General features: G+C 38.8%; 1 protein-coding gene across 4 annotated transcripts in view; it reads left to right on the forward strand.

The window, feature by feature from the left end:
* setd5 (SET domain containing 5) overlaps positions 1 to 25,188 on the forward strand; it is a 121,868-nt gene that overhangs the window by 83,545 nt on the left and 13,135 nt on the right. For all 4 annotated transcript variants that reach the window (XM_061937876.2, XM_061937883.2, XM_061937891.2 and 1 more), the window contains 13 exons: positions 1,503 to 1,772; positions 4,688 to 4,836; positions 6,947 to 7,064; positions 7,184 to 7,293; positions 7,414 to 7,663; positions 10,485 to 10,565; positions 10,647 to 10,787; positions 10,871 to 11,224; positions 13,195 to 13,455; positions 16,093 to 16,210; positions 16,349 to 16,581; positions 19,470 to 19,526; positions 19,640 to 20,125. In XM_061937876.2, the coding sequence (XP_061793860.2) occupies positions 1,503 to 1,772; positions 4,688 to 4,836; positions 6,947 to 7,064; positions 7,184 to 7,293; positions 7,414 to 7,663; positions 10,485 to 10,565; positions 10,647 to 10,787; positions 10,871 to 11,224; positions 13,195 to 13,455; positions 16,093 to 16,210; positions 16,349 to 16,581; positions 19,470 to 19,526; positions 19,640 to 20,125 (2,628 nt within the window). The remainder of the gene's footprint in view (positions 1 to 1,502; positions 1,773 to 4,687; positions 4,837 to 6,946; positions 7,065 to 7,183; positions 7,294 to 7,413; positions 7,664 to 10,484; positions 10,566 to 10,646; positions 10,788 to 10,870; positions 11,225 to 13,194; positions 13,456 to 16,092; positions 16,211 to 16,348; positions 16,582 to 19,469; positions 19,527 to 19,639; positions 20,126 to 25,188) is intronic.

Here is a 25,188-nt window from a genome sequence, read left to right on the forward strand (position 1 = left end):
TATTTACAGTACAAACACTTTATAGGACTCAAAAGACAAAACTGGCACATTCAACTCAATGGCTAAGACTACTTCCTCACAACAGGCTATACACTACTGCCATCTATAGATGTACTATTGTTGCAAACGTGTATCTCAATCTGTGTGTGTGAGTAATGAAATCTATGTCAATGTTTTAATTTATGTGTCTGTGTTGAAATTGTATGTGTGTAAAGAAAAATCTGTGCGTTTGTTTTCACCTCTCTGTGAAGCAGGAACCCCCTCAATTGGCTGTTCTTTTTTTTTTTACTTGTGACTTTTGCTATACTTCTACTGTGGCAGATTTTTCTATGCGTGCAGCAATCTGTGTGTGTAGAAAATATTTGTAGTGGATCCATAAATACTTAAGATTTATATGTGTGCATGTATATGTATGTGTGCATGTATATGTATATGTATGTATGTGTGTGTGTATATATATATATATATATACATATATATATATATATATATATATATATGTATATATATATAATGTGTGTGTGTGTTTATATACATACATACATGTATGTATATATACATGTATATACATATGTGTACATAAATACATGTGTGTGTATATATATATATATATATATATATATATATATATGTGTGTATGTATATACTATATATACGTGTGTGTGTGTGCGTGTGTGTGTGTTTGTGTTTGTGCGCGCGTGCGAATTGGATAGATAGATAAATAGACTTAAAATATTTAGTAACACAGAAGTAGACTTTTCAAACTAATGTATCTGGTCAACCATACTCCTTTTACACTAATAAGGAGCAGAAGTACCAGAGTACAGTGGGTTTGGGTTCGTTTTTGCCTCATTTTTGTGAGAAACCTGCTTGTGATTGAAACATTAATTAGTGAGGGTGGGTTAATTTATCCAGGACAAGCTGCAGTGTGCTCAAACAACCACCAGGTTGCATCTGTGAGCAGATAATACTGTACCATTTAGTGCAGTGGTTCTCAACCTTTTTTTAGTGATGTACCCCCTTGTGAAATTTTTTTTAATTCAAGTACCCCCCTAATCAGAGCAATGCATTTTTGGTTGAAAAAAAAGAGATAAAGAAGTAAAATACAGCATTGTGTCATCAGTTTCTGATTTATTAAATTGTATAACAGTGCAAAATATTGCTAATTTGTAGTGGTCTTTCTTGAACTATTTGGAAAAAAAGAGGTTTTTATTTATATTTATAAAGGATTTTTGAATTGTTTTAGAGTATTTAAAAAAAAGTCTCACGTACCCTTTGGCATACCTTCAAGTACCCCCAGGGGTACGCGTACCTTCATTTGAGAACCACTGATTTAGTGCATTCTTCACTCATGATTTGAGGGATGAGGCAACCACTCACCCAGACACACTGTATTTCTTTACTTTGTACTTCTATGTGAATAATATAGTAAAGTAAAAAATAGTAAAACACTGAATATTTGCATGCCGTTTCTGTTGTCACCTTTTGTCTCCTGTGCAAAGAACTCGACGACGGATGCGAGCGTGTTGGACGAAAACACAGCAGAGGGATGGGAGAATAGAATCCGTCAGTGGACGGACCAGTACGAGGAGGCTTTAGCCAACCAGTACAGCGCCGACATCCAGACGCTGCTCAAGCTTCATCGAATCGTCAGCACCTCTGATCCGAGCCCAGAGGCTCCGCCTGCCGCACAGACCTCACTGGAAGGCATGGACACCATCAACCGCACCGAGCTGGCCTGTAACAACACAGTTCTGGGCTCTCAGATGCAGGTCAGCTCCAAAATCCATTTCTTTTTCAGGATTCAAGTGTATATATATTAGCTGAGCAAGAGATGAAGGCATAATGTTTAATTAACAGTTATATACACACCAAGACACTACTGCATTTTCTGCCATCTTTATACCTTTCTTGTGCTGTGCATTATTAGTCAAACCCAATATGTGGATGTACCGTATTTTCCGCACTATAAGGCGCACCTAAAAACCTCCAATTTTCTCAAAAGCTGACAGTGCGCCTTATATATGGACCAATATTGAGCCACAACAAACCTAAACTTCATTTTCATAAAGTTTAGGTCTCGCAACTACGGTAAGCAGCCGCCAACTTCTTTTTCCCCCGTAGAAGAAGAAGAAGCGCGCGGTGCAAGCTGGGATATATGACTGCGCGAGGCGTGCCGTTTTGATTTCCATTTGTTTGTTTATGTAGAGACCCCAAAATGGCTCCTATTAAGAGACACGCTTACGACGCAGAGTTTAAACTTAAGACGATCAGTCACGCAGTAGAACATGGGAATAGAGCAGCAGCGACACTGACTCGATTAATGACGACTTCGACGAGACGAATGCCGTATTCGCCCAACTGTTTAATTCGGACACTGAAGAAGAAGAATTCGTGGATGAGGAATAACTTCATAAAGTGAGCTTTACATGTTTATTTTGTGTGTTGTGTTGTGTGACATTAACGTTTGAGCAACGTTGAGTTATTGATATATTGTTATTGCTCTGCACTATTTCGAGTGTTACTATATTGTGATTGCACTAACGTTTGATTTACCGTAACAGTATCACTGTTTTTTACGTGTTTATTGAATCAGGGAAAAGTTCCCCTTGTTATACCTTGCTGTTGTTAAAAGATAAACAAAACACCACGTCACTGACTTTACCTCGGGGAAAATAATAAAACAGCTGTTTATTCATTTTGGGAGTGAACAGAGTTGCCAGAACGCTGGTTTGTAATCTATTAATGAAGTTTGACTGACCTATCTGACTGTTTTGTTCCCTTTAGCACAGCTCCATCTAATGGATGCATAGGTGCGCCTTATAATCCGGTGCGCCTTATATATGAACAACGTTTTGAAATATGCCATTCATTGAAGGTGCGCCTTATAGTGCAGAAAATACGTTATTCCATACTCCATCCTGAGTCTGCGTATCTACGATACACATTGTGTCTTTTTTTGGAGCAGACATTTTTAGGGGATTATTTAAAAAAAATTATATCATCAACAAATATACACTCAAATGCAATGCGATGTGATTAAAATACGTTGAATACTCTTGCTATAGTTTGCCCTGTTAAAATGAATTATGGTGTTTGCTCAGCGAGTTTGGTCATGTACAAACACAATATACCCAACCCCAGACCAAACAAGTGGACGTAGACTACCTACGAAATAAGAATCAGATTTATTGGCCCAGTATGTTTAACACACAAGGAATTTGCCTTGGTAGACTGTGCTCCCTTTGTTCAATGCAAGAAACAAAGAAAAATTATGAGAGAGCACAGTACCGTGGGGGCCATCCGCGGCGCCATCTTGGTATGAAGACAAGAGAGAAACATTAAACACAAGGACTAACAGACATTATTAAAAGGAGCACAGAGCTGATGCAACCAGCTGCCACTTCAGAGGCTCTATTTCTACATACAGCTACAAACGTAAAACACAACGAAAAAAAAAGAGCAATAAATAATACACGTTGCACACATATGATTGCACCATGCATAGACAAACAAAGAAATGTAAAAAAAAAAAAACCTCATCATTACACCCTCTGCAGTACTCTGTCATCTTCTGCGGGGGCCGGGGCAGCACGGCCGTAGACAGGAACAGACCCAACAAAGCAACCAAGAGAGCCGACCAACTCTGTCCTAGACTGCCCACTAGCTCTAGGCTAATGTCCAGTCCGCACGGATGATCCAGAATCCGTCGAGTAGGCCAAAATGTCCGATACATGCTCGTTCAGCCAGGGCTCCGTGAATCTGGTCCATCTCAATGGGAAGCGTTGGTTTTCATTTAGGATGTCTCTGTACATTGCTACATTAATTTTTCCCTCTATCCTGACTAGTCTCCCAGTCCCTGCTGTTGAAAACCATCCCCACAGCATGATGCTGCCACCATCATGCATCACTGTAGGGATGGTATTGGCCTGGTGATGAGCGGTGCCTGGTTTCCTCCAAACATGACGCCTGGCATTCACGCCAAATGTTCAATATTTGTCTCATCAGACCAGACCATTTTTTTATCATAGTCTGAGAGTCTTTCAGGTGCATTTTGGCAAACTTTTTAAGAGAAATGGCTTCCGTATGGCCACTCTACCATAGAGGCCTGATTGGTAGATTGCGACAGAGATGGTTGTCCTTCTGGAAGGGATCTCCTCTCTCCACAAAGGAAAGCTGTAGTTCTGACAGAGTCACCGTCGGGTTCTTGGTCACCTCCCTGACTAGATTAACATGAATACCGCAATGTACAGAGACATCCTGGATGAGAACCAATGCTTCCCATCCAACCTGATGGAGCTTGAGAGGTGCTGCAAAGAGGAATGGGCCAAACTGCCCAAAGATAGGTGTGCCAAGCTTGTGGCATAGTATTCCAAAAGACTTGAGGCTATCATTTCTGCCCAAGGTGCGTCAACATGCTTGACATGGGCTTGGATTTGCTTGGCCAAAGTGCACATTTATGAAAAAGCTTTACTCAGCATTTTTTCTGCCAATGAACAAATAATCAGGTCAACACAAATCTAACAATAAAATGACCCCCAAGTATCTTTTTTTTTACATTTTTGTTTGGTGCCAGAGAACTTTGCCTTACATATCTAATTTGCATTTGAATTAAATGTTTTTAAACTGTCAAGACTTTGTGGGCACGTTGTGTGTTGAGATAAATGTTTGTTTCTGCCCTTTCTAGCTGCAGTTAGGACGAGTAACACGAGTGCAGAAGCACAGGAAGATCCTTCGTGCAGCCAAGAACCTGGACCCAGACGCCCTGATCATCGAGTATCGAGGGAAGGTCATGCTCAAGCAGCAGTTCGAGGTCAACGGGCACTTCTTTAAGAAGTAAGACAAAATGAAAGTTTAACAATCAAGCCTGAATGAATGGTATGTTTAAAGAGGCCTATGTTGCATCAAATGTAAGAGGGGTGTCCGGACTTTTTCAAGGATACATTCAAATTAATTAAACACGCTAAAATCTAGCCCGTATGAATCAACATGTGCTAATTAATGAAGTCAATGAAAAGAAAAAATGTGTGGTAGAGTTGACTTTTTGCATTATTTAGTGCTAACATTATGATTATTATAATGGCCGCTATTTCACCTTTTTGATGGCTTTATAGGGGAACTGCACTTTTTTTTTCAATGTTGCCTTTCATTCACAATCCCTATAAAAGACACTAACAAGTTTTTTTCTTTTTTTAACATTCCAACTTGTATGAGGTGGTTAACAATGCAGCTAATGGGAGTACACTGTTTTGCCCATAAAGCCCTCTAAAACAACATCCAAAAACCGTCAACAATACTCCATTTATATCTTGTGACCTAAATAATAACCAAGTATTAGCAACATTTTTATTATAAGCACTAACGCAGAAAAACTATTTTTAGAGGCACCGTGTTCACAGAGGGCTAACTATCTTGTTATATTGACATGATTGAGCTGGTGAGCTGCTGAATCGTGAAAGTTAATTCTAGATTATAAATCATGCCGCTCACCTGGATAGTAGAAGGTTGTTGTCATAAACCGAGAAGATGGTAAATTTTGACATTCAATTTATAACCGGAGATGACAAGAAAGACACAAAAAGTCGATCATTTACTGCACTTTTTCATCTAAACGTGAAGAAATTAACATTCCGTCATTCGGCATTCCATTTAGAGCAGACACTGTACAGTAAGTGATTGTTTTATTATGTTCGTAGTTTGGATTTGTTGTTCAGCACTAAGCAACACTGCTACATGATGCTCAGTGTTTCACGAAAGCTGGATCCGTTTAGCACACTGCTTCTAAAACTTGTAGCACATTCTCCTTATATTCATGCTCAAAAATAGAAGGTTCTGGATCATCATTAGCCCCATAGTAGTCTTTGTTGGCTCTCATGAAGTTTGTCATGATCAGTATATGTTGTTGTTAAAGAGAAAAGCGAACATTGTGATAAGTCTATGAAATTAATAACGTATGTAAATATTACATGTTGTTATGAATGTGTCTGTTACTACATACAGTGCAGGCCAAAAGTTTGAACACACCTCATTCAATGTGATTTCATTATTTTCATGACTATTTACATTGTAGATTGTCACTGAATGCATCAAAACTGCGTCAACAGAGTATTAACTTCAAATGAGCACATGTGAAGTTATGTACTTAACAAAAAAAAGGTGAAATAACTGAAAACATGTTTTATATTCTAGTTTCTTCAAAATAGCCACCCTTTGCTCTGATTACTGCTTTGCACACTCTTGGCATTCTCTCGATGAGCTTCAAGCACACACGTGAAGGGAAAACCATTTCAGGTGACTACCTCTTGAAGCTCATGGAGAGAATGCCAAGAGTGCAAAGCAGTAATCGGAGCAAAGGGTGGCTATTTTGAAGAAACTAGAATACAAAACATGTTTTCAGTTATTTCACCTTTTTTTGTTAAGTACATAACTCCACGTGTTCATTCATAGTTTTGATGCCTTCAGTGACAATCTACAATGTAAATAGTCATGAAAATAAAGAAAACCCATTGAATGAGAAAGTGTGTCCAAACTTTTGGGCTGTACTGTATATACTTACAGCATGTATATAAAACGTCGATGGAGTGTTTTAGATGTTTTTTAGAGCGACTCCCATGGGCTCCATTGGTAGCTGACTTTTGCTAGCGTTAATTTATGAATTAGAATGCATAAAAAAGAAAACACAGTATGTGTGCTTGTCTGTCATTAAGATTGTGAATGGACACATTTCCAAATGAAGTGCAGTTTTCCTTTAACCCTCTCGAAAATTATGTTCATAATGACAGATGGGCGCACACCATTCATGAAGTATCATAATCCTGTAAAACTCACGCCTTGTCAACTCATTTGTTCTGCGGGTCATTTTGTCTGTAGTCTTCTAAAGTGTTGAGTTTTATTGTGACAATAAGCAACAAGCTGTGTTTGATCCTTTTTGAATCATGTCTCCTAGGCCCTACCCATTTGTGCTGTTCTACTCCAAGTTTAATGACGTGGAGATGTGTGTGGATGCCAGGACTTTTGGAAATGACGCCCGCTTCATTCGAAGATCCTGTACACCAAACGCAGAGGTCAGTCATTAACAGGCTCGAGTCAGACGTCAACGTTTGTTTGCCTTTCACTTTGATTGCCTGAAAGAGTAGCTTTGCGCTTACCTGCGTCCTTGGTGAGTCATATTGCTACTTTCCAGGTGCGACACATGGTTGCTGAGGGGATGATCCACCTGTGTATTTATGCCGTCAGTGAGATCACCAAAGATGCTGAGGTCACTATTGGATTTGATTATGAGTTCAACAGCTGGTCAGTACTGCTTCTCAGCATACCATACACCTTCAGTGATCCCTACCGCTTTTATCTATCTGTAAATAATGACGTGATTTGTATCAACCACCTTCTTCCTCTCTCCTAACGATTCTTCAGTATCTACAAGGTGGACTGTGCTTGCCATAAGAGGAACCAAAATTGCCCTGTGCAGAAACACAACACAAGCCCCAGGGAGAGTCTGCTGAGCCCCCCGTCTGCACCGCCGCCCTCGCCGTTGGTTGGTGCCGAGACCCGACAGAGAAAGGCTCGCCGGAGAGAGCTGGAGGGAAGCCTGGGCGGAGATAGCAGTCAGACCCCCAGCCAGCAGCAGGAGGCCAAAGAGCTCCAGGGAAACAGTGATGCTGAGGTATAAGGGCCGATGATCTCACATATTTGGTGACCACATAGGTTTCCTTGAACGACGCAATCGTTCAAACACATTTGTGCTCTGCATTGTGCCTCAAAGGGATGTGTTTTTATGAGAATTAAATAATGAGGTGATTTATAATGCAAACTAATTCCCAGCCTTTTTTCTGTCACTAAAAAGAGAATATTTGGCACTATTTACGCTTTTCTTGTACCGTATTTTTTGGACTATAAGTCGCAGTTTTTTTCATAGTTTGGCCGGGAGAGCGACTTATGTGTGAAATTATTAACACATTACCGTAAAATATCAAATAATATTATTTAGCTCATTCACGTAAGAGACTAGACGTATAAGATTTCATGGGATTTAGCAATTAGGAGTGACAGATTGTTTGGTAAACGTATAGCATGTTCTATATGTTATAGTTATTTGAATGACTCTTACCATAATATGTTACATTAACATACCAGGCACGTTCTCAGTTGGTTATTTATGCGTCATATAACGTACACTTATTCAGCCTGTTGTTCACTATTCTTTATTTATTTTAAATTGCCTTTCAAATGTCTATTCTTGGTGTTGGGTTTTATCAAATAAATTTCCCCCAAAAATGCGACTTATACTCCAGTGCGACTTATATATGTTTTTTTCCCTTCTTTATTATGCATTTTCGGCCGGTGCGACTTATACTCCGAAAAATACAGTAGTTTCCGCTGTCGTGGTATATGCTTCTTCTATATTATAAGGTTCAATCCCCGGCCGGAATTGTAAGAGGAAGGTAACTAGTAGGAAAAGCCGAAAAAAAGACATGTATTTATTTTAAAGGGGAAAACCCAACTTGTATTCCCTACCTGCTTCTGTGTATTTGGAATCTGCATAAGTCACAAAAATATGAAAAAAAAACATTGCGGAGATATTTATAAAAAATCTTACCTTTCTTCATACTTCATCTAATTGAGCTGTTTGGAATTTGCTGCAATGGTGACGTCAGCGGATTATCCATATAGGGTAGGGAATTACCCAAAGTGCTTTGTGCAAGCCCGCCATTGTAGTCCAACGCTGTAGCCAATAAGCTCCATCTTTTTTCCATCCTCTTGTTGTGGGGCAGACTGGCTCGTACATGCACATGCATCCTCCGCCGTTGCCATTTCTAATACAAAGTTGAGTATAGTTCGAATTTATATCTGTCAGTAGACTCCATATGGAAGTGCTAAAACTACAACAAAGATGCCCACAAAACGGTGCTCAACGGCTCAAACGGTCTGCAAAACATAACCATTTTGACCAAAGAACCACCATTACATGTTATGTAAACCACAAGTAAGTGTTTTACATTTAAACAATCATAATACGACCCCTTTAATGTTAATTAGATTTAGCAAAAAAAAATACACTTTATTTTGTTTCCCCTATATTTGTATGACTGTAAAACATGCATGTAATTAAATTCAGGTGTCAATACTAATACTGAGGTATAAACATTGTTTCCCACAAATAAATATGTGAATAATTGTAGGTGAAGACAATTAGTTCAGCCCATTTTTAAAACTTATTTTTTCCTCAAACGCAAATGTAAAATGTAACATTAAAAAACGTTATTCAATATCAACGATCAATGCAATCATTGGACGAGACCTTAGAAAGCTACTAACATACTATGTACGCAACAAATTGATTTAATTTTTTAACTAAATTCCATGTTTTATCATTTTGATTAGGATTATATAACACCAATAGAGATGACAGGACGCCAATAGAGGTGATGCGACACCAATATAGACGGTAGAATATCAAAATAGGTGATAGAACATCAATATAGATCAGGGGTGGCAAACTCATTTTAGCTCAGGGGCCGCTTGGAGGAAAATATGTGCGCACGTGGGCCGGACTATTAAAATCATGGCATTAAAACTAAAAAATTAAGAAAACTTCAGATTGTTTTCTTTGTCTTACTTTGGCCAAAAGTAGAACAAGCACATTCTGAAAATATTACAATAAAAATATAGAAAAAAATACTGGCAGCGGTAAAGTTTAGATCCATGAAGGAAAGAAGAAAGTGAATGAATGTTTATAACTAACTAAATGTACAAATGCATTAAAAATGTGTTTTCTTTTGTATTATTATTTCTTTTAATGAATTAACGTTTATGACAACCTTTTTCCAAAACACAATAGAGAATGTGAAATACGACAGGATAATGCATACATTTATCATTTGTTTTCAAAACGGTTACAAAATAATGGGACCCCAAAAATTTACTGTGGGACCCCATTTTAATGACTTGATGGAGTCCCTTGTACCCCATTTTGAAAATGCCTAGCGCCAACACTGATGGAGTATCGGTGCTGCAAAACAGCAGCAGGCGGCTGTGGCCTGCGGGCCAGTTCTAATACTAATCAAATAGCATCCCGGGGGCCATAGATCATTCATACACGGGTCGGATCTGGTCCGCAGGCCTTGACTTTGACACCTAGGATATAGATGATATAAAAATCCATAGAGATGATAGAACATGAGTAACAGCCAAGAAGGAGTCTTGTAGGACTGTGGGAAAAAGACTTGTCCACATGGTGGCAGCAATTCTCTTCTTTCATCATTTCATCCCCCACCAAAAGTGCAACAGAGGAAAAATGATGGTGAACATTATTATTTGAGTTTGCTTTGACTTGAGCGATTTACACATTATCTAAAACAGTTATATTGTTTGACGTCTGCACTTTCAACACAAGTGGAAAGAGAGCGTGTGGGTGATTGACTACATCAAGTCAAGCATGTTATAAAAGCTACATTTTCATCAAAAGCCTGTGTCTGTTATACCAGGGGCTGCCAGATGAGGTGAAGCTGGAAGAAGTGGAGGAAGGAGAGGTGGATGAAAATGGGATTGCCATCCCCAGTAAAAAAGTATGCATTTTATTTCCGTGTAGAAGTTGGACGTTGAAAACCATTCCCACTCATGTTGGGACATTGTGTGTTGATCTACAGACACTCAACAGTCTGGAAAGAAGACGGAGGAGAGCAGACGTAAAGGAGGACAGCGTGGAAGCAGAAGAGGGTACAGGAACTCCCCCCATAGCCCAAAACACGGGGGTAGGGATCACCACACGACGCACTACCTATGTCACGGTCAGTATCCGTATGAAGAATGTTTTTTTTCCTCTGGCACATATATTTACTCATGCATTGTATTGTCCTTCCGCTGGCCTTAGGAAGTACCATCTATTGAAGAAAAGACCTCCTCACCAAACCTGCCTGCTCCAGCTGCCCCTCCTAAACCCGCACGGCCTTCCAAGCCTCGTCCCAAGAGCCGAATCTCACGCTACCGCTCCAGCTCGTCCCAGCGTGCTCGACGACAGCGTCAAGCGCTTGCCCAGCAGGCGGCTGCCGCAGCTCCTGCACCAGACCAAAACCCTGGTCCGGAAGAGGAGGCTCCTCATGGCCTGTTCGGTTCTGATCTGGGGCAAGGGGACAGCGGGCTCGGTGCTGGTGGCCTCCTCGATGGAGACGGCCAGAATCTTAATTGCATAAGCAGAGGCAACCTACGTTACCCCAAGACCAAAAAGGTGAGAGGGCATTGACTTGCTGAACAAGTTGGGATGGGAATACACGACAGAATGTACTCATTTGAATAATTGGCCATGACGCATGTACCGTATTTTTCGGACTATAAGTCGTAGTTTTTTTCATTGTTTGGCCGGGGGTGCGACTTACACTCAGGAGCGACTTATGTGTGAAATTATTAACACATTACCGTAAAATATCAAATAATATTATTCAGGTAAGAGACTAGACGTATAAGATTTCATGGGATTTAGCGATTAGGAGTGACAGATTGTTTGGTAAAGTATAGCATGTTCTATATGTTATAGTTATTTGAATGACTCTTACCATAATATGTTACGTTAACATACCAGGCACGTTCTCAGTCAGTTATTTATGCCTCATATAATGTACACTTATTCAGCCTGTTGTTCACTATTCTTTATTTATTTTAAATTGCCTTTCAAATGTCTATTCTTGGTGTTGGGTTTTATCAAATAAATTTCCCCAAAAAATGCGACTTATACTCCAGTTCGACTTATGTTTTTTTTCCTTCTTTATTATGCATTTTCGGCAGGTGCGACTTATACTCCAAAAAATATGGTACAATGCATCTCATGGATACTGTGGGAGAGACTAAAAGTAAGCAAAAAATATATATATGAAAGGCAAACAAACAGAAGTTAGAAATACTTCTTTTTGTGTTCATTTTCAACACAAAACACAGACTTGATTTGTTTGGGAAGGGCTTTGCGGGCATTTATGTTTGTCTTCCAAAGACTCCCAATAAGACCAGAAAAAGTCACAAGATTTGTCTGGGTTTTTTTTCTGAAAAAGACAAGCTAGAGGAATCTGAATACTCGCTATATATAGCAACAAATGGCTCTTTTCCTCCAAAACTTCAGGATTTGTAAGTTCCTGAAACCTTTAGTTCCTGGAACTATATAGGTTCCTGTAGACCTTATTTCACAGTTCAGGCATAGTTCATACAAATTAGGCTGCTGATGTTTGGATGAGTGGTACAGTATATTTTTCTAAAGTCTAAGTAAATAAAATATACAAAGAAATACTATACAAAACGAGCTGTAAATACATATCTATAAAGAATAAATGTTGTGTTTATCTCACTGCGACAACATGAACATCAGATTTAGGGTTAGCCTCTTATCATTAGTATTCGGTTCACTCTGCATCTAACTAAGTAAATATTTGATGTGCTTTACATTTGTTCTTCTTGTCATTTATTTCACATTTCTCTTTAAACTATGATGTTTAAGTCCCGGTTGGAGCCGCTGCTTGGAAGTCTGACTGAATACTTTAAATTTCTCTGGAAATACATTTAAAAGAGTCCGTCCACTTCTTGTAGCTTCAGGTATTGAAATGGCACTTGTAAAAATGAATAAACAACATTAAACTTCCCGATAGTTTAAATGAACAAGTCATCTCGCATACTGCCGGCTGAAACTTATAATACAAAGTTTTAGAAACGCCCCCAACTGTGTTCAACCAATCAGTGGTCGACAGCACTGCCCACCTCCCCGAAGGTACCTGGAACTATTCGAAGGTCCCACCCGCTGTTGATTAAGAATAGTTCCCGAAGAACTACATATACCCGGATAGTTTTTTGGTTGAAACACAAAGGGAACCATAATGTGAAAGTTCCTGCGGTGGAAAAGGGCCTGAAGTCACTAAGTGGGCAACACTGATCCCTGCAATGTCTTCTTATTCTCTGGCAGACCAGGTGCATATGAGGTGTGTTAAGTAGATTGGATACGACGCCATCTTGTAATGACAAGCTACATTCATAAACCGTACCATTATAAGAGAGGGCTAACAGGTTGCACCAAATATATTTGTCGCGGTACAAATTTATTTGTGGCAGGCCGCCACCAATAAATGGAAAACACTGTTTTTTATTGTCTGCTTACATATGTTTAATGGTGTACACACATTTATTTACACTTAATCATGAATGTGGTGTGTTTTCATTCAGTATCTGGTGACAGAGTGGTTGAATGAAAAGATTCCTGGAGGGGAGAAGTTCCCACAGGAGCCACCTATTGAGCGGCCGCTGCGTATTACCACTGACCCAACGGTGCTGGCCACCACCCTCAACATGTTGCCAGGCCTCTCGCACTCATCTGTTATCTGCACAGCGCCAAGACACTATGTGCGCTTCGGCTCACCTTTCAACCCCGAGAGACGCCGTCCACGTCCACTTCAGATGGACGGCACCTATGGCTGCTTTAAAAAGGTGAGCAATGCAATGCAGCAAGAGTTTGTACACTGCAAAAACTGAAATCTAAGTAAGATTAAATATCTCAAATAAGGGTGATATTTGCTTATTTTCTGTCTGATAAGATCATTCTTCTCACGAAGCAGATTTTATGTTGGAGTGTTTTACTTGTTTTAAGGTTTTGGTCCTAAATGATCTCGGTAAGATATTACAGCTTGTTGCTGAGATTTTATGACCTATATTGAGTAAAACATGCTTGAAACATGAATATCAACTGTTGCAAGGCTGTGTCATCTACACTCACAAGTATAAAACTACTTTTTTAAAGTAATAATTTCTTATTTCAAGCATGAAAAAAAAAATCATGATTTTGACACAATTGTGTCTCATATTAAAACAGATGACAGCCAAATGGACTTTGCTGTTTTATTTTCAATGAAACAATATAAAATAAGTACTCATATAGGAGTACAGTTATTAGTGAGAATATACTTATTTTAAGGTATTTTTGGGTTCATTGAGGTTAGCTCATTTTACTTGTTTTGGAAAGTCTTGACAAGCCAAATTTTCTTGTTCTATTGGCAGATAATTTTGCTTAATTCTAATAAAATACCCCTACTTTTTGTATTTTGTTCTTGAACAGTGACTTTTTGCAGTGTAGACAGGATGAGGTGTGTTGAATGCAAACGCAAAACACATGAAATATAAAGTATGGTCTAATCTAGTGTGAAAAAGAAGTATTCGATCCCTGCAGATTTTCTAAATATTTGTATGTTACCTTTATTTTAGCAAAGACACATTGTCAAAAATAGCATTCAATAAAGTGTATTAATTATTAGAATATACAATTGCAAGTAACTACAATACACTACCTCTACAAGAAATGAATACAACTATACAGATAAACAACTACACTACACTACCACGGCTACTAGTAACTATACAGGACTGTCTCAGACAATTAGAATATTGTGATAAAGTTCTTTATTTTCTGTAATGCAATTAAAAAAACAAAAATGTCATACATTCTGGATTCATTACACATCAACTGAAATATTGCAAGCCTTTTATTATTTTAATATTGTTGATTGTGGCATACAGCAAAAATCCCATCTCAAAAAATTAGAATTTTCCTCAGACCAAGTAAAAAAAAAAAGATTTATAACAGCAAAACAAAATCAAACATTTGAAAATGTCAATTAATGCACTCAGTACTTGGTTGAGAATCCTCTTGCACGGATTACTGCATCAATTGCTGACTGTGGGAACTTCATACTGGATTTCAAGCAACTTGGATTTTGCTCCTCTCCAGCCTTCCTCCAGATTCTAGCGCCTTGACTTCCAAATGAAATACAAAACTTGCTTTCGTCTGAAAACAGGACTCTGGACCACTCTGCAACTGTCCAGTGCTTCTTTTCCATAGCCCAAGTCAGACGCTTCTAGAGATTTTAGAACACTACATGCTTTCATCTGTTGAAAAGCTCTATGGGATGATGATTTCATTTACCAGCATGATCTGGCACCTGCCCACAATGTCAAAAGCACCAGTAACTGGTGTACTGACCATGGCATTACTGTCCTCGATTGGCCTGCCAACTCCCCTGACCTGAACCCCATAGAGAATTTGTGGGGTATTGTGAAGAAGAAGCTGAAAGACACCAGACCCAATAATGCAAATGAGCTAAAGGCCGCTATTGAAGCATCCTGGGCATCCATAACACCTCAGCAATGCCACAGGCTGATTGCCTCCATGCCACGCCGCATTGATGCAGTAATCCGTGCAAAAGGAGTCCCAATCAAGTACTGAGTGCATTAGTTGACATTTTCAAATGTTTGATTTTGTTTTGCTTTTATAAATCTTAATTTTTTACTTAGTCTGAGGAAATATTCAAATTTTTTGAGATGGGATTTTTGAGTTTTCTTAAGCTGTATGCCATAATCAGCAATAATAAAATAATAAAAGGCTTGCAATATTTCAGTTGATGTGTAATGAATCCGAATGTATGAAATTTTTGTTTTTTTAATTGCATAACAGAAAATAAAGAACTTTATCACAATATTCTAATTTTCTGAGGCAGTCCTGTAAATACGCTATTCCCACTACAAGAAACTACAATAGACTACTACAGGTACTACAACACTCTGCTACGGCTACAAGATACTACAATATACTATTACAACTACAAGTCACTACAAATACACTACTACAACTATAAGAAACTACAAGTACCGGTACATTGCTGCAAGTACTACAACTACAAGTACACTACTACATCTGCAGGACATTACAATACATTACTACACTACTACAAGTAGTACAACTACCGGTACAAGAAACATTTGTGCTTGCCAATAATTCTCTCTACATCAAGTACTTAACCCCCTTTTTCATTGGAATCAAATATTTATTTTGCTTTAGTAATGAATGTATTACTATCTGACATTATTTTAATAAAAATGTTTTTACATTTGGTCTGTCTGCTGAAATCAATCAAACATGTTTGACTGTTGATATCCTGACAAATTCTAGGCGTAATATGTATTTTAAAATTGTGTGTTCAGGCCCATGAACTAGAAGTAGTACATGACAGCATGCATGTACACTTTGTAGATGTACGTTTAAAGTATAACTGTCATAATGTTCTGGTCATGCAGAGATGGATCAAGCAAGTGGAGGACGAGAGCTGTTCAGCCAGTGTGGAGGACGGTACAGAATCCACTTCCTCCCAGCAAAGCACCAGCAGCAGATCCACCCCAAATCCCTTGTCCAGCGGTACACATTTCATTTTCATATTCCATTTGACTCTCACTACTGTATGCAGGAGAAAATGATTCTGCAAAAGGAGTAACTAGTGCACACAAGAATAAAACGAGTGTAATGAAAATTGCTAACTTTGTTTTAAAATGACAGAACTGAACGCACCTTTCAAGAAGCGCCATGCAAAGTATATGACCGAGACGACGTCGACGACGTCTGACCACCTGCTTCGCCCATTGTCGCCCATCACGCCGCCTCTCCCTGAGGACCCCATACTTCCCCTGCTTCACAACACTTTTATTAGCTCCTTGCTACCCAACGGCCTCGCATATTCACCCATGCCCTCACTTCCCACCAGCCGCTGCAACACACCTCTGCAATTTGAAGTACGTATGACTACACACGCACACACTCATGTGTGTTTATTTTAACAGAGAAAGAACACAATCCATAAAATATAACATTTAATAGGTAATACATTAAATTGTATTTGGTGGAAAATCCTTAGTCACAGCTCCATTTTGGTCTCAGCTAGGGATGTCCGATAATGGCTTTTTGCCGATATCCGATATTCCGATATCAACTCTTTAATTACAGATAGCGATATCAACCGATATATACAGTCGTGGAATTAACACATTATTATGCCTAATTTGGACAACCAGGTATGGTGAAGATAAAGTACTTTTTAAAAAAAATTATAAAATAAAATAAGATAAATAAATTAAAAACATTTTCTTTAATAAAAAAGAAAGTAAAATAATATAAAAACAGTTACATTGAAACTAGTAATTAATGAAAATTAGTAAAATGAACTGTTAAAGGTTAGTACTATTAGTGGACCAGCAGCACGCATAATCATGTGTGCTTATGGACTGTCTCCCTTGCAGACTGTATTGATATATATTGACATATAATGTACGAACCAAAATAATAATAACAGAAAGAAACAACCCTTTTGTGTGAGTGAGTGTAAATGGGGGAGGAAGGTTTTTTAGGTTGGTGCACTAATTGTAAGTGTATCTTGTGTTTTTTATGTTGATTTAATTAAAAAAAAACAAAAAAAAACAGTACAGATAATTTAAAAAACGATACCGATAATTTCAGATATTACATTTTAATGCATTTATCGGCCGATAATATCGGCAGGCTGATATTATCGGACATCTCTTGTCTCAGCTCTTTGGTCTTGCCCGTAGTGGTGTAGATGGCGTATTTTATACATATAAGAGACTTAATACTACTTTATTGCAATTATTACTACTAATATTCTCATGATATTTATATTAATTAATATTTATATTTTATTTTTTTCATATAATTCAAAATGTATTTAATATTTTTTTGGATGACATAAAGTTTTTGTTATCCTCCGGTGTGGATGCCTTTTTTCTCAATCCTCAGTGCAATGTTTTGTTATTGTCAATACTGTGTGTCTCTCGTATCCACTAGCCATTTATGTAACATGTCATACTTAAAATTCAAGTTATTCAGATCATTTGAGTTATTCTTTGATGTTTTCCTGTTAACTGTATAACCATAGTGCAATAATAAATGTATGTCAATGCGAATGGAAGTACACTTTTTGCGCCCATAAAGCCCTTAAAAACATCCAAAAACTGCCAACAATACTTCGTTTACATCTCTTGACCTGAATATTAATCAAGTATTAGCGATGTTGTTATTTTACGTGCTATTGCATTCAATCTATTTTTAGCGGCGCCGTGATGACATATTTAATAACATATTGAGCCAGGAGCTGCTGCATCGCCTCTGAGCTGGCGAAAGTTAATTCTAGATTATAAATCATACGTCTCACCCGGATAGTAGAAGGTTGTTGCAATAAACCGAGGAATTGGTCAACTTTGACAGTTAACTTGTAAATTAACATTGCGAGAAAGTCATGAAAATACGCTTGTTTGGTCGTTTTTTTTTTTTTTTTTAACCTTCGTGAGATGTATGAATAATTCTTCATCTAATGGGGGAAGATATGAACATCCCATCAGCCGGCATCCCGGTGAGAGCAGACTTTGTGCAGTGATTGTTTTATTTTCTTCAAAGTTTGTATTTCTTGTTTAGCACTTAGTGCTAAATGCCAAGTGTTTGTTGTTAAAGGGAAAAGTGAATATTGTGATGCGTCTGTGAAATTAATCCGCCGCCGTATGCGTAAGAGGATCAAAATATGCAAATAATGCATGTTATTATGAATCTTCCTGTTACTACATTATATATATATATATATATATATATATATATATATATATATATATATATATATATATATATATATATATATATATATATATATATATATATATATACAGTACAGGCCAAAAGTTTGGACACACCTTCTCATTTCAATGCGTTTTCTTTATTTTCATGACTATTTACATTGTAGATTGTCACTGAAGACATTAAAACTGACACCTGTGAAGTGAAAACCATTTCAGGTGACTACCTCTTGAAGCTCATCGAGAGAATGCCAAGAGTGTGCAAAACAGTAATCAGAGCAAAGGGTGGCTATTTTGAAGAAACTACAATATAAAACATGTTTTCAGTTATTTCACCTTTTTTTGTTAAGTACTTAACTCCACGTGTTCATTCATAGTTTAGATGCCTTCAGTGACAATCTACAATGAAAATAGTCTTGAAAATAAAGAAAACCCATTGAATGAGGAGAAGGTGTGTCCAAATGTTTGGTCTGTACTGTATAAACTTAAAGCTTGTAAATAAAACGTTGATGGAGGTTTTTGGAGGTTTTTTAGAGCATCTTATAGGTGGATTTAAGCGAATTCCATTACCTTCATTGTTAACTGACTTTTGCAAGCGTTTATTTACGAGTTAAAGTGCATTAAAAAAAGAAAAACGTGTTCTTGTCTTACATAAGAATTGTGAATGATTGGCAAAATTCCCCCCAAAAAGTGTAGTTCCCCTTTAATCATTGGTAGGGAATCAAATAGTTTTTTCACCTACAAACCTTTGTACTGTTTCGTTGTACATTCCGCCTTTCTTTGTTAAAATAAATATATCTTAGAAATGGTGGCCTGGTCATATCTTTGTTAGTAGGCACACTTAGAAAAAACAAATACTTTCTTACTGTATATAAATCCACTTTCTAAATAACCGCAAAAACGTCAAAGCATGTGTTTGCCTGTCATCTCACAAATGTGCAATTTATCATTGGTGTTGAAAACTAGTCAACAATCAAATATTGTTATATGAGATATATGTGTGTGTGACTGAAGTTTGTAACAGTGACTGCATTTATCTTTAGAACATATCATCCCCCGAGGCATCACCCGTTCACCGGCCAGAATCCATATCTCCTGAGGTATGTACATTTGCTGGAAGTTGACATACCCAATGAAGCACGTATTTACATATTTAATAGTTTTTTTAACAATACTGTTTCCTGTCTCCTTTGTCCTACCTCACCGCTGTCAGCCATGTCTCCAGACAGACTTTGACATCCCTCGGAGTCAGTTCCCAGATCTTTCACTGCCCTCTAGTTTGGAGAGCCCCATGGCCGGACCCTCAGAGGACTTTTCCATCCCCGGAACATCTTTAGGCAATGATTCCCAGGAATCCCTGTCTGCAGGAATCACTTCCTTAAAGCAAGTGTCCACTGCCACCTCAGACCGAGCCCTGAAAAGCAGGGAGCAGGCCTTCAGGACAGAGTTCAACCTCATATACACGTGCTCACCCCTCAACGCTAACTTGGCAAACCATGCTGCCGCAGACCGACGTCTCTCTCTCTCGGAGGAAGGTCTCTCACCCGCACAGTCGTTCCACAATTCTTTGAGTAGCCAGGGGCTACATGGGGACGTTGGGCCCAGATGTACGTCGCCTTTTAATGAACTTCATTATGGGGGAGGCTACCCAGAGAGTGGCACACCTCCACACACCAGCAACCCGCCACAAAAAAAGAAGGCAAGTTGACTACTTTCAATTCACTGACTATATAGTGTGCGAACCTGTTCAGGTAGAGGTGGTGCTTGATACTCAGAGCAGTATGAATATATATTTGTGTGACTATATGAAATGATGTAGCCCTCCTCCCCCTCCACTCCCCTTTTCTCCCTAAGTTTCTCCCTACTTGATACTTTTTGCCAAGGTTCTCTTCCACTTTTCTTCCAAGGCAGAGGGCCACCCAGCATACCCTTAGTCTGCTGACAGGGAGGCCAGATTACCAGGCTATAGCTCTAAGAAGTCAATACAAGGCTGTTCAAAATATGGTGACTATTCTCCCGACAACTACATTTTAGAAGTGTGCATGTCAATATTGTTTCTTTTGATTTACTTTTGGTCCATCTGCATAAAGCATCCCCACCCCGTGTACCAAAAGCTCTGCCCCTTAAACCTAGCTTAGATTCTCACTACAAATACTTGAGCGGTGTTTTTTCTAGACCTATTTTCAGAGCTCTGGGAGCCACAATTTGCAATTTCCAGCTGCAGTCAGATCTGTACATTCACACATCATGGGCATGAATGGCAATGTTCCCCTCTTACTGTATATTATCACAACTCTGATGTAAATGTATAGAGCATGAATATTCTATACTAAATTTCCAGGAAGCTAAGGACCGGGGGGAAGACTTCTTCCTTTCTTCTTTCACTATTAGTCTTTTTTTGTATTTTCCTGAGAACTAGCGACCTCTACAGTAGACATTTAATTTTGCTCTATATTTATTTCGTCCCTAGTTGCAGCAGTGCTCTGCTGTTCTTTAGGATCTTCTGGAAAAAAGCCAGTCAAAGATCATCTCTGTGACAGCACTCCTGTGTTTTTAAGAATCTGCTGCAAGTTTGTGTCTCACAAGTTTTTTGATCTAAGATTGTGGGCCACCAGTTGAATAGCCAAAATTATGAAAAAAATAGGACCTAAAATGGAACCTTGAGGAACACCACTGGTATCAATCAATCCCAATGTATTTTTATAGCCCTTAACCACAAGTGCCTCAAAGGGCTTCACAAACCACGACATCCCCTTATCTGAACACACTTTCGGGCAAGGAAAAACTCCAAAGCTAAAACCTTAGAGAGGGGCAGCAGATGGGAACATTCTTCCTGGTTGACCGGCTGCAATGGATGCCAAGTGGGTACAGTTATTGAATTGTTACATTAATAGCTAGTGTGAGAGTCCAATCCATTGTGTAGCCAGTAGAGGCTGGTAGGGGGATCTTCTTCCATGTAGACAAATTGACAACACAGAGATGTCACCAACTGATGCATAGAAGAGTGGTCACAACTTGGAACAGCTTGCGCCTTTTCCAGAATGGTACCTCTCCAGAGATTATCCATGACCTACTGGTATTGTGGAGAGGGGGACAGAGCAAAAAAGAAGAGGGGCAGGTCAACTGGTCTAAACATAATCTATCCAAACACTAGAGTATATAAATTAGTTTTAAGGTGGTACTTAATTGCTTGTGCTGAGGTAGCATCCATAGTACTGCAACCCGAATAGAAAACACTCTAGAGCCTGCAGACTGTTTTTTTTTGGCTCGGGGAACACAAATTTCAGGACGGAACATACAGCTAAAGAACAACCAAAGAAGTTGAACAAATGACTACTGACTGCATCTGAAGTAAACATGCCACAGAAACACATAAATGTGTAACAGCCAAAAAGGAGAGGACTTAAAGTGATGCCTTGAGGAACACCTCAGTTATGTAATTCAAATCACAAGTTTCGACCCCAATGTTCCACGTTTGCTAACAGGGTTTAAAATGTCAATGCAAGGATCTGCCATTGTGTTCCCTGTCCATGTTCCTCTATACAACAGGAGCACTCCAGTGGTTATTTTAGGAATTTGCGGCAAAAATGTTTGTCTTCCAAGTTTGGAACTGAATAGTTCATTTGAATAGCTCTGGCAGAGAGGAACAACTGCAAGACCGTTACATTTTCTAATTATTATTAAAAAGTAGTAATGGCTCCAACGATACTTAAGCACTGATGCACTATGAAACACAATAAGTGATACTGTGTCCCTCGATGTGTGAGTCACTTTAGAATAAACCTTGCGACCGATATTGTGTCGTTTGACTATGAAAGTGTTAATCAAGAAGCACTTATTTCACTTGCAAGTGACAGCTTCAACTGGAAGAAGTGAGAAATGTTTGACGTTTGGTGTTCGTTGCCATCATCGATCTAATCATTCTGATCTTGTAGTGCCAAATATGATCATGTGTTTTTTTTCCCTATTTAATATTTGGCTCATTTACCAGTTGCGCGTTTCATATTCCATTCTGCACAGCTATTCATTTAAAAATCCATCCATTTTCTACCGTTTGTCCCGTTCGGGGTCGCGGGGGTGCTGGAGCCTATCTCAGCTGCATTCGGGCGGAAGGCGGGGTACACCCTGGACAAATCACCACCTCATCGCAGGGCCTCATTTAAAAATAAGCAATAATAATTGTATTAGCTATTAATTTTACTTGCATGTTAAATATAGTGACTTCTTAAACGCAGCATATGGCGCCCTTATGAAACACCAGCACAGTGTCAGTGCATTGTCAATACAGCCAGTGAGTGTGTGTCACTTACCCATCACTATTAAAAAGAAAATGCATTGTTTTTATTCAAAAGAATGGGTCCTTAATGAAATATTTGATTTGTTGTATTTTGAGGTTGGAATAATTGTACATGGTAATTTGGATTTTCTTTAGTTTTAGTTAGAGGTGTCCGATAATGGCTTTTTTGCCAATATTCCGATATTGTCCAACTCTTAATTACCGATTCCGATATCAACCGATACCGATATATACAGTCGTGGAATTAACATATTATTATGCCTGATTTTGTTGTGATGCCCCGCTGGATGCATTAAACAATGTAACAAGGTTTTCCAAAATAAATCAACTCAAGTTATGGAAAAAAATGCCAACATGGCACTGCCATATTTATTATTGAAGTCACAAAGTGCATTATTTTTTTTAACATGCCTCAAAACAGCAGCTTGGAATTTGGGACATGCTCTCCCTGAGAGAGCATGAGTAGGCTTAGGTGGGCGGGGTTGGAGGATGTGGGGGGGGTATGGAGTAGCAGGGGGTGTATATTGTAGCGTCCCGGAAGAGTTAGTGCTGCAAGGGGTTCTGGGTATTTGTTCTGTTGTGTTTATGTTGTGTTACGGTGCGGATGTTCTCCTGAAATGTGTTTGTCATTTTTGTTTGGTGTGGGTTCACAGTGTGGCGCATATTTGTAACAATATTGAAGTTGTTTATACGGCCACCCTCAGTGTGACCTGTATGGCTGTTGAACAAGTATGCGTTGCATAAACTACCGTGTGTGAAAAGCCGTGACTGGGCCGGCACGCAAAGGCAGTGCCTTTAAGATTTATTGGCGCTCTGTACTTCTCCCTACGTCCGTGTACCACTACGTACAGCGGTGTTTTAAAAAGTCATAAATTTTACTTTTTGAAACAGATACCGATAATTTCCGAACCGATACCGATAATTTCCGATATTACATTTTAAAGCATTTATCGGCCGATAACATCGGCAGCCCGATATTATCGGACATCTCTAGTTTTAGTCAGTCATTTTGTGATGCAGATGGGTCAATTGTGATAGTTTTGACCAAAGTAATAATGATGGTGGATTAGTTCATTTTGACAAGCCTAATATTCAATTCAATTCGGTTAAAAAAAACTTTATTTGTCCCCGAGGGGCAATTTAAAGGCACACAGAGCAGTAAATGAGCGACAATTTCAAGTTAAACACAAAATTATAGTTAAATGAAAACATACACATACATACAGAGCTAAGTGCAAGTAGGCAGTAGATAATAAAGTGATTGTGGTGCATGGCACATAATAGGAAGACAGATTAAAAGTATACTAGACATATATAAATGGTATACTGTAAGAATAATAATAAAGTGACTGGAGTGCATGAAGTCTGCTGTTAGCATAATAAGAAAAAGTCTTAGGGGTTAGTTAGGAACAGGCGGGTGGGGGAGTAGGGGATCAGGAGTTGAGGAGTTCAACCGCACAGGGGACAAAGGTTGCTCTTCTTCTGTGTCCTGCAGTCGGGACAACGAAGCCGACGTCCTGAGGGATCCACTCAAACGCTGGGAAGAGAGCGTGTGAGGAGGAGTCCTGCATGATCCGACCTGCTAACTTGACTGTCTGCTGCTCGTAGTTTGTAGACCAAGTCCTTACAGGAAGTCCAGTGATTTTAGAACAGACTTTGACCGGTTTCTGTTTTGGAGGCTAGTAGAGTGGAATCAGCAGGTTATAGAGAATGTAATGATGCTCTCGATTAAGGAGTAGTAGAAAGTCAGGTTGTTGTTCTTGCTGACTTTGAAGGAATTGAGCTGTCTAAGAAGGTATTTCCGTTGCTGACATTTTTTGAGAATATCCTCCGTGTTAGAGGAGAATTTTAGCAGGTTGTCAAAGATTTATTTGTACTCCTTGACTACTTAAGCATGATTCCCGTGGATTAAGGTGTTATTTTGCTGCATCTTGTTCCATTCCATATGTACATACACTTTATTATTCTGATTCTGAATATTATGGTGTAGTGTCTTTTAGCTATAGCACATTTCACCTCAAGCAACTGCTCTTTGCAGTCGTCTTCAAACCGCTAGCATAATTATGGTATTTTTTGGACTTCATTTAAATTGTTTGGTTTCCTGGCACACACTGGACTTTTAAGCTTAATTACCAGATGTCAGTTCAGTGGAATTGAAGTCGGATCTTAGGGAAGTTTGATGTTAGCTCGTTTTATCCATTTTAAAAACATATTTGATGTGCTTGGATGTTTGTCTTATGGGAACACACCCTCTCCGTCTTTGTCTCGTCTGAATGCAAAACCTTTGTCCAGAAGACATTGGCTTGCCCATGTGGGCAGCTTCAGGTTTTAGGAGAACTAACAGACATTGATATCAGACCTGTTTTTTCTTTCAAGTGTCCTCACTGTGGACAGTGACACAGGTGTTTCACAAGATTACACTTTGTGGCAGACTTAAGCCTTTGTACTTGCCAGCCAATACCCTT

Source organism: Nerophis lumbriciformis, linkage group LG03 (genome assembly GCF_033978685.3).
Source record: "Nerophis lumbriciformis linkage group LG03, RoL_Nlum_v2.1, whole genome shotgun sequence".
Taxonomy (NCBI): Eukaryota; Metazoa; Chordata; class Actinopteri; order Syngnathiformes; family Syngnathidae; genus Nerophis; species Nerophis lumbriciformis.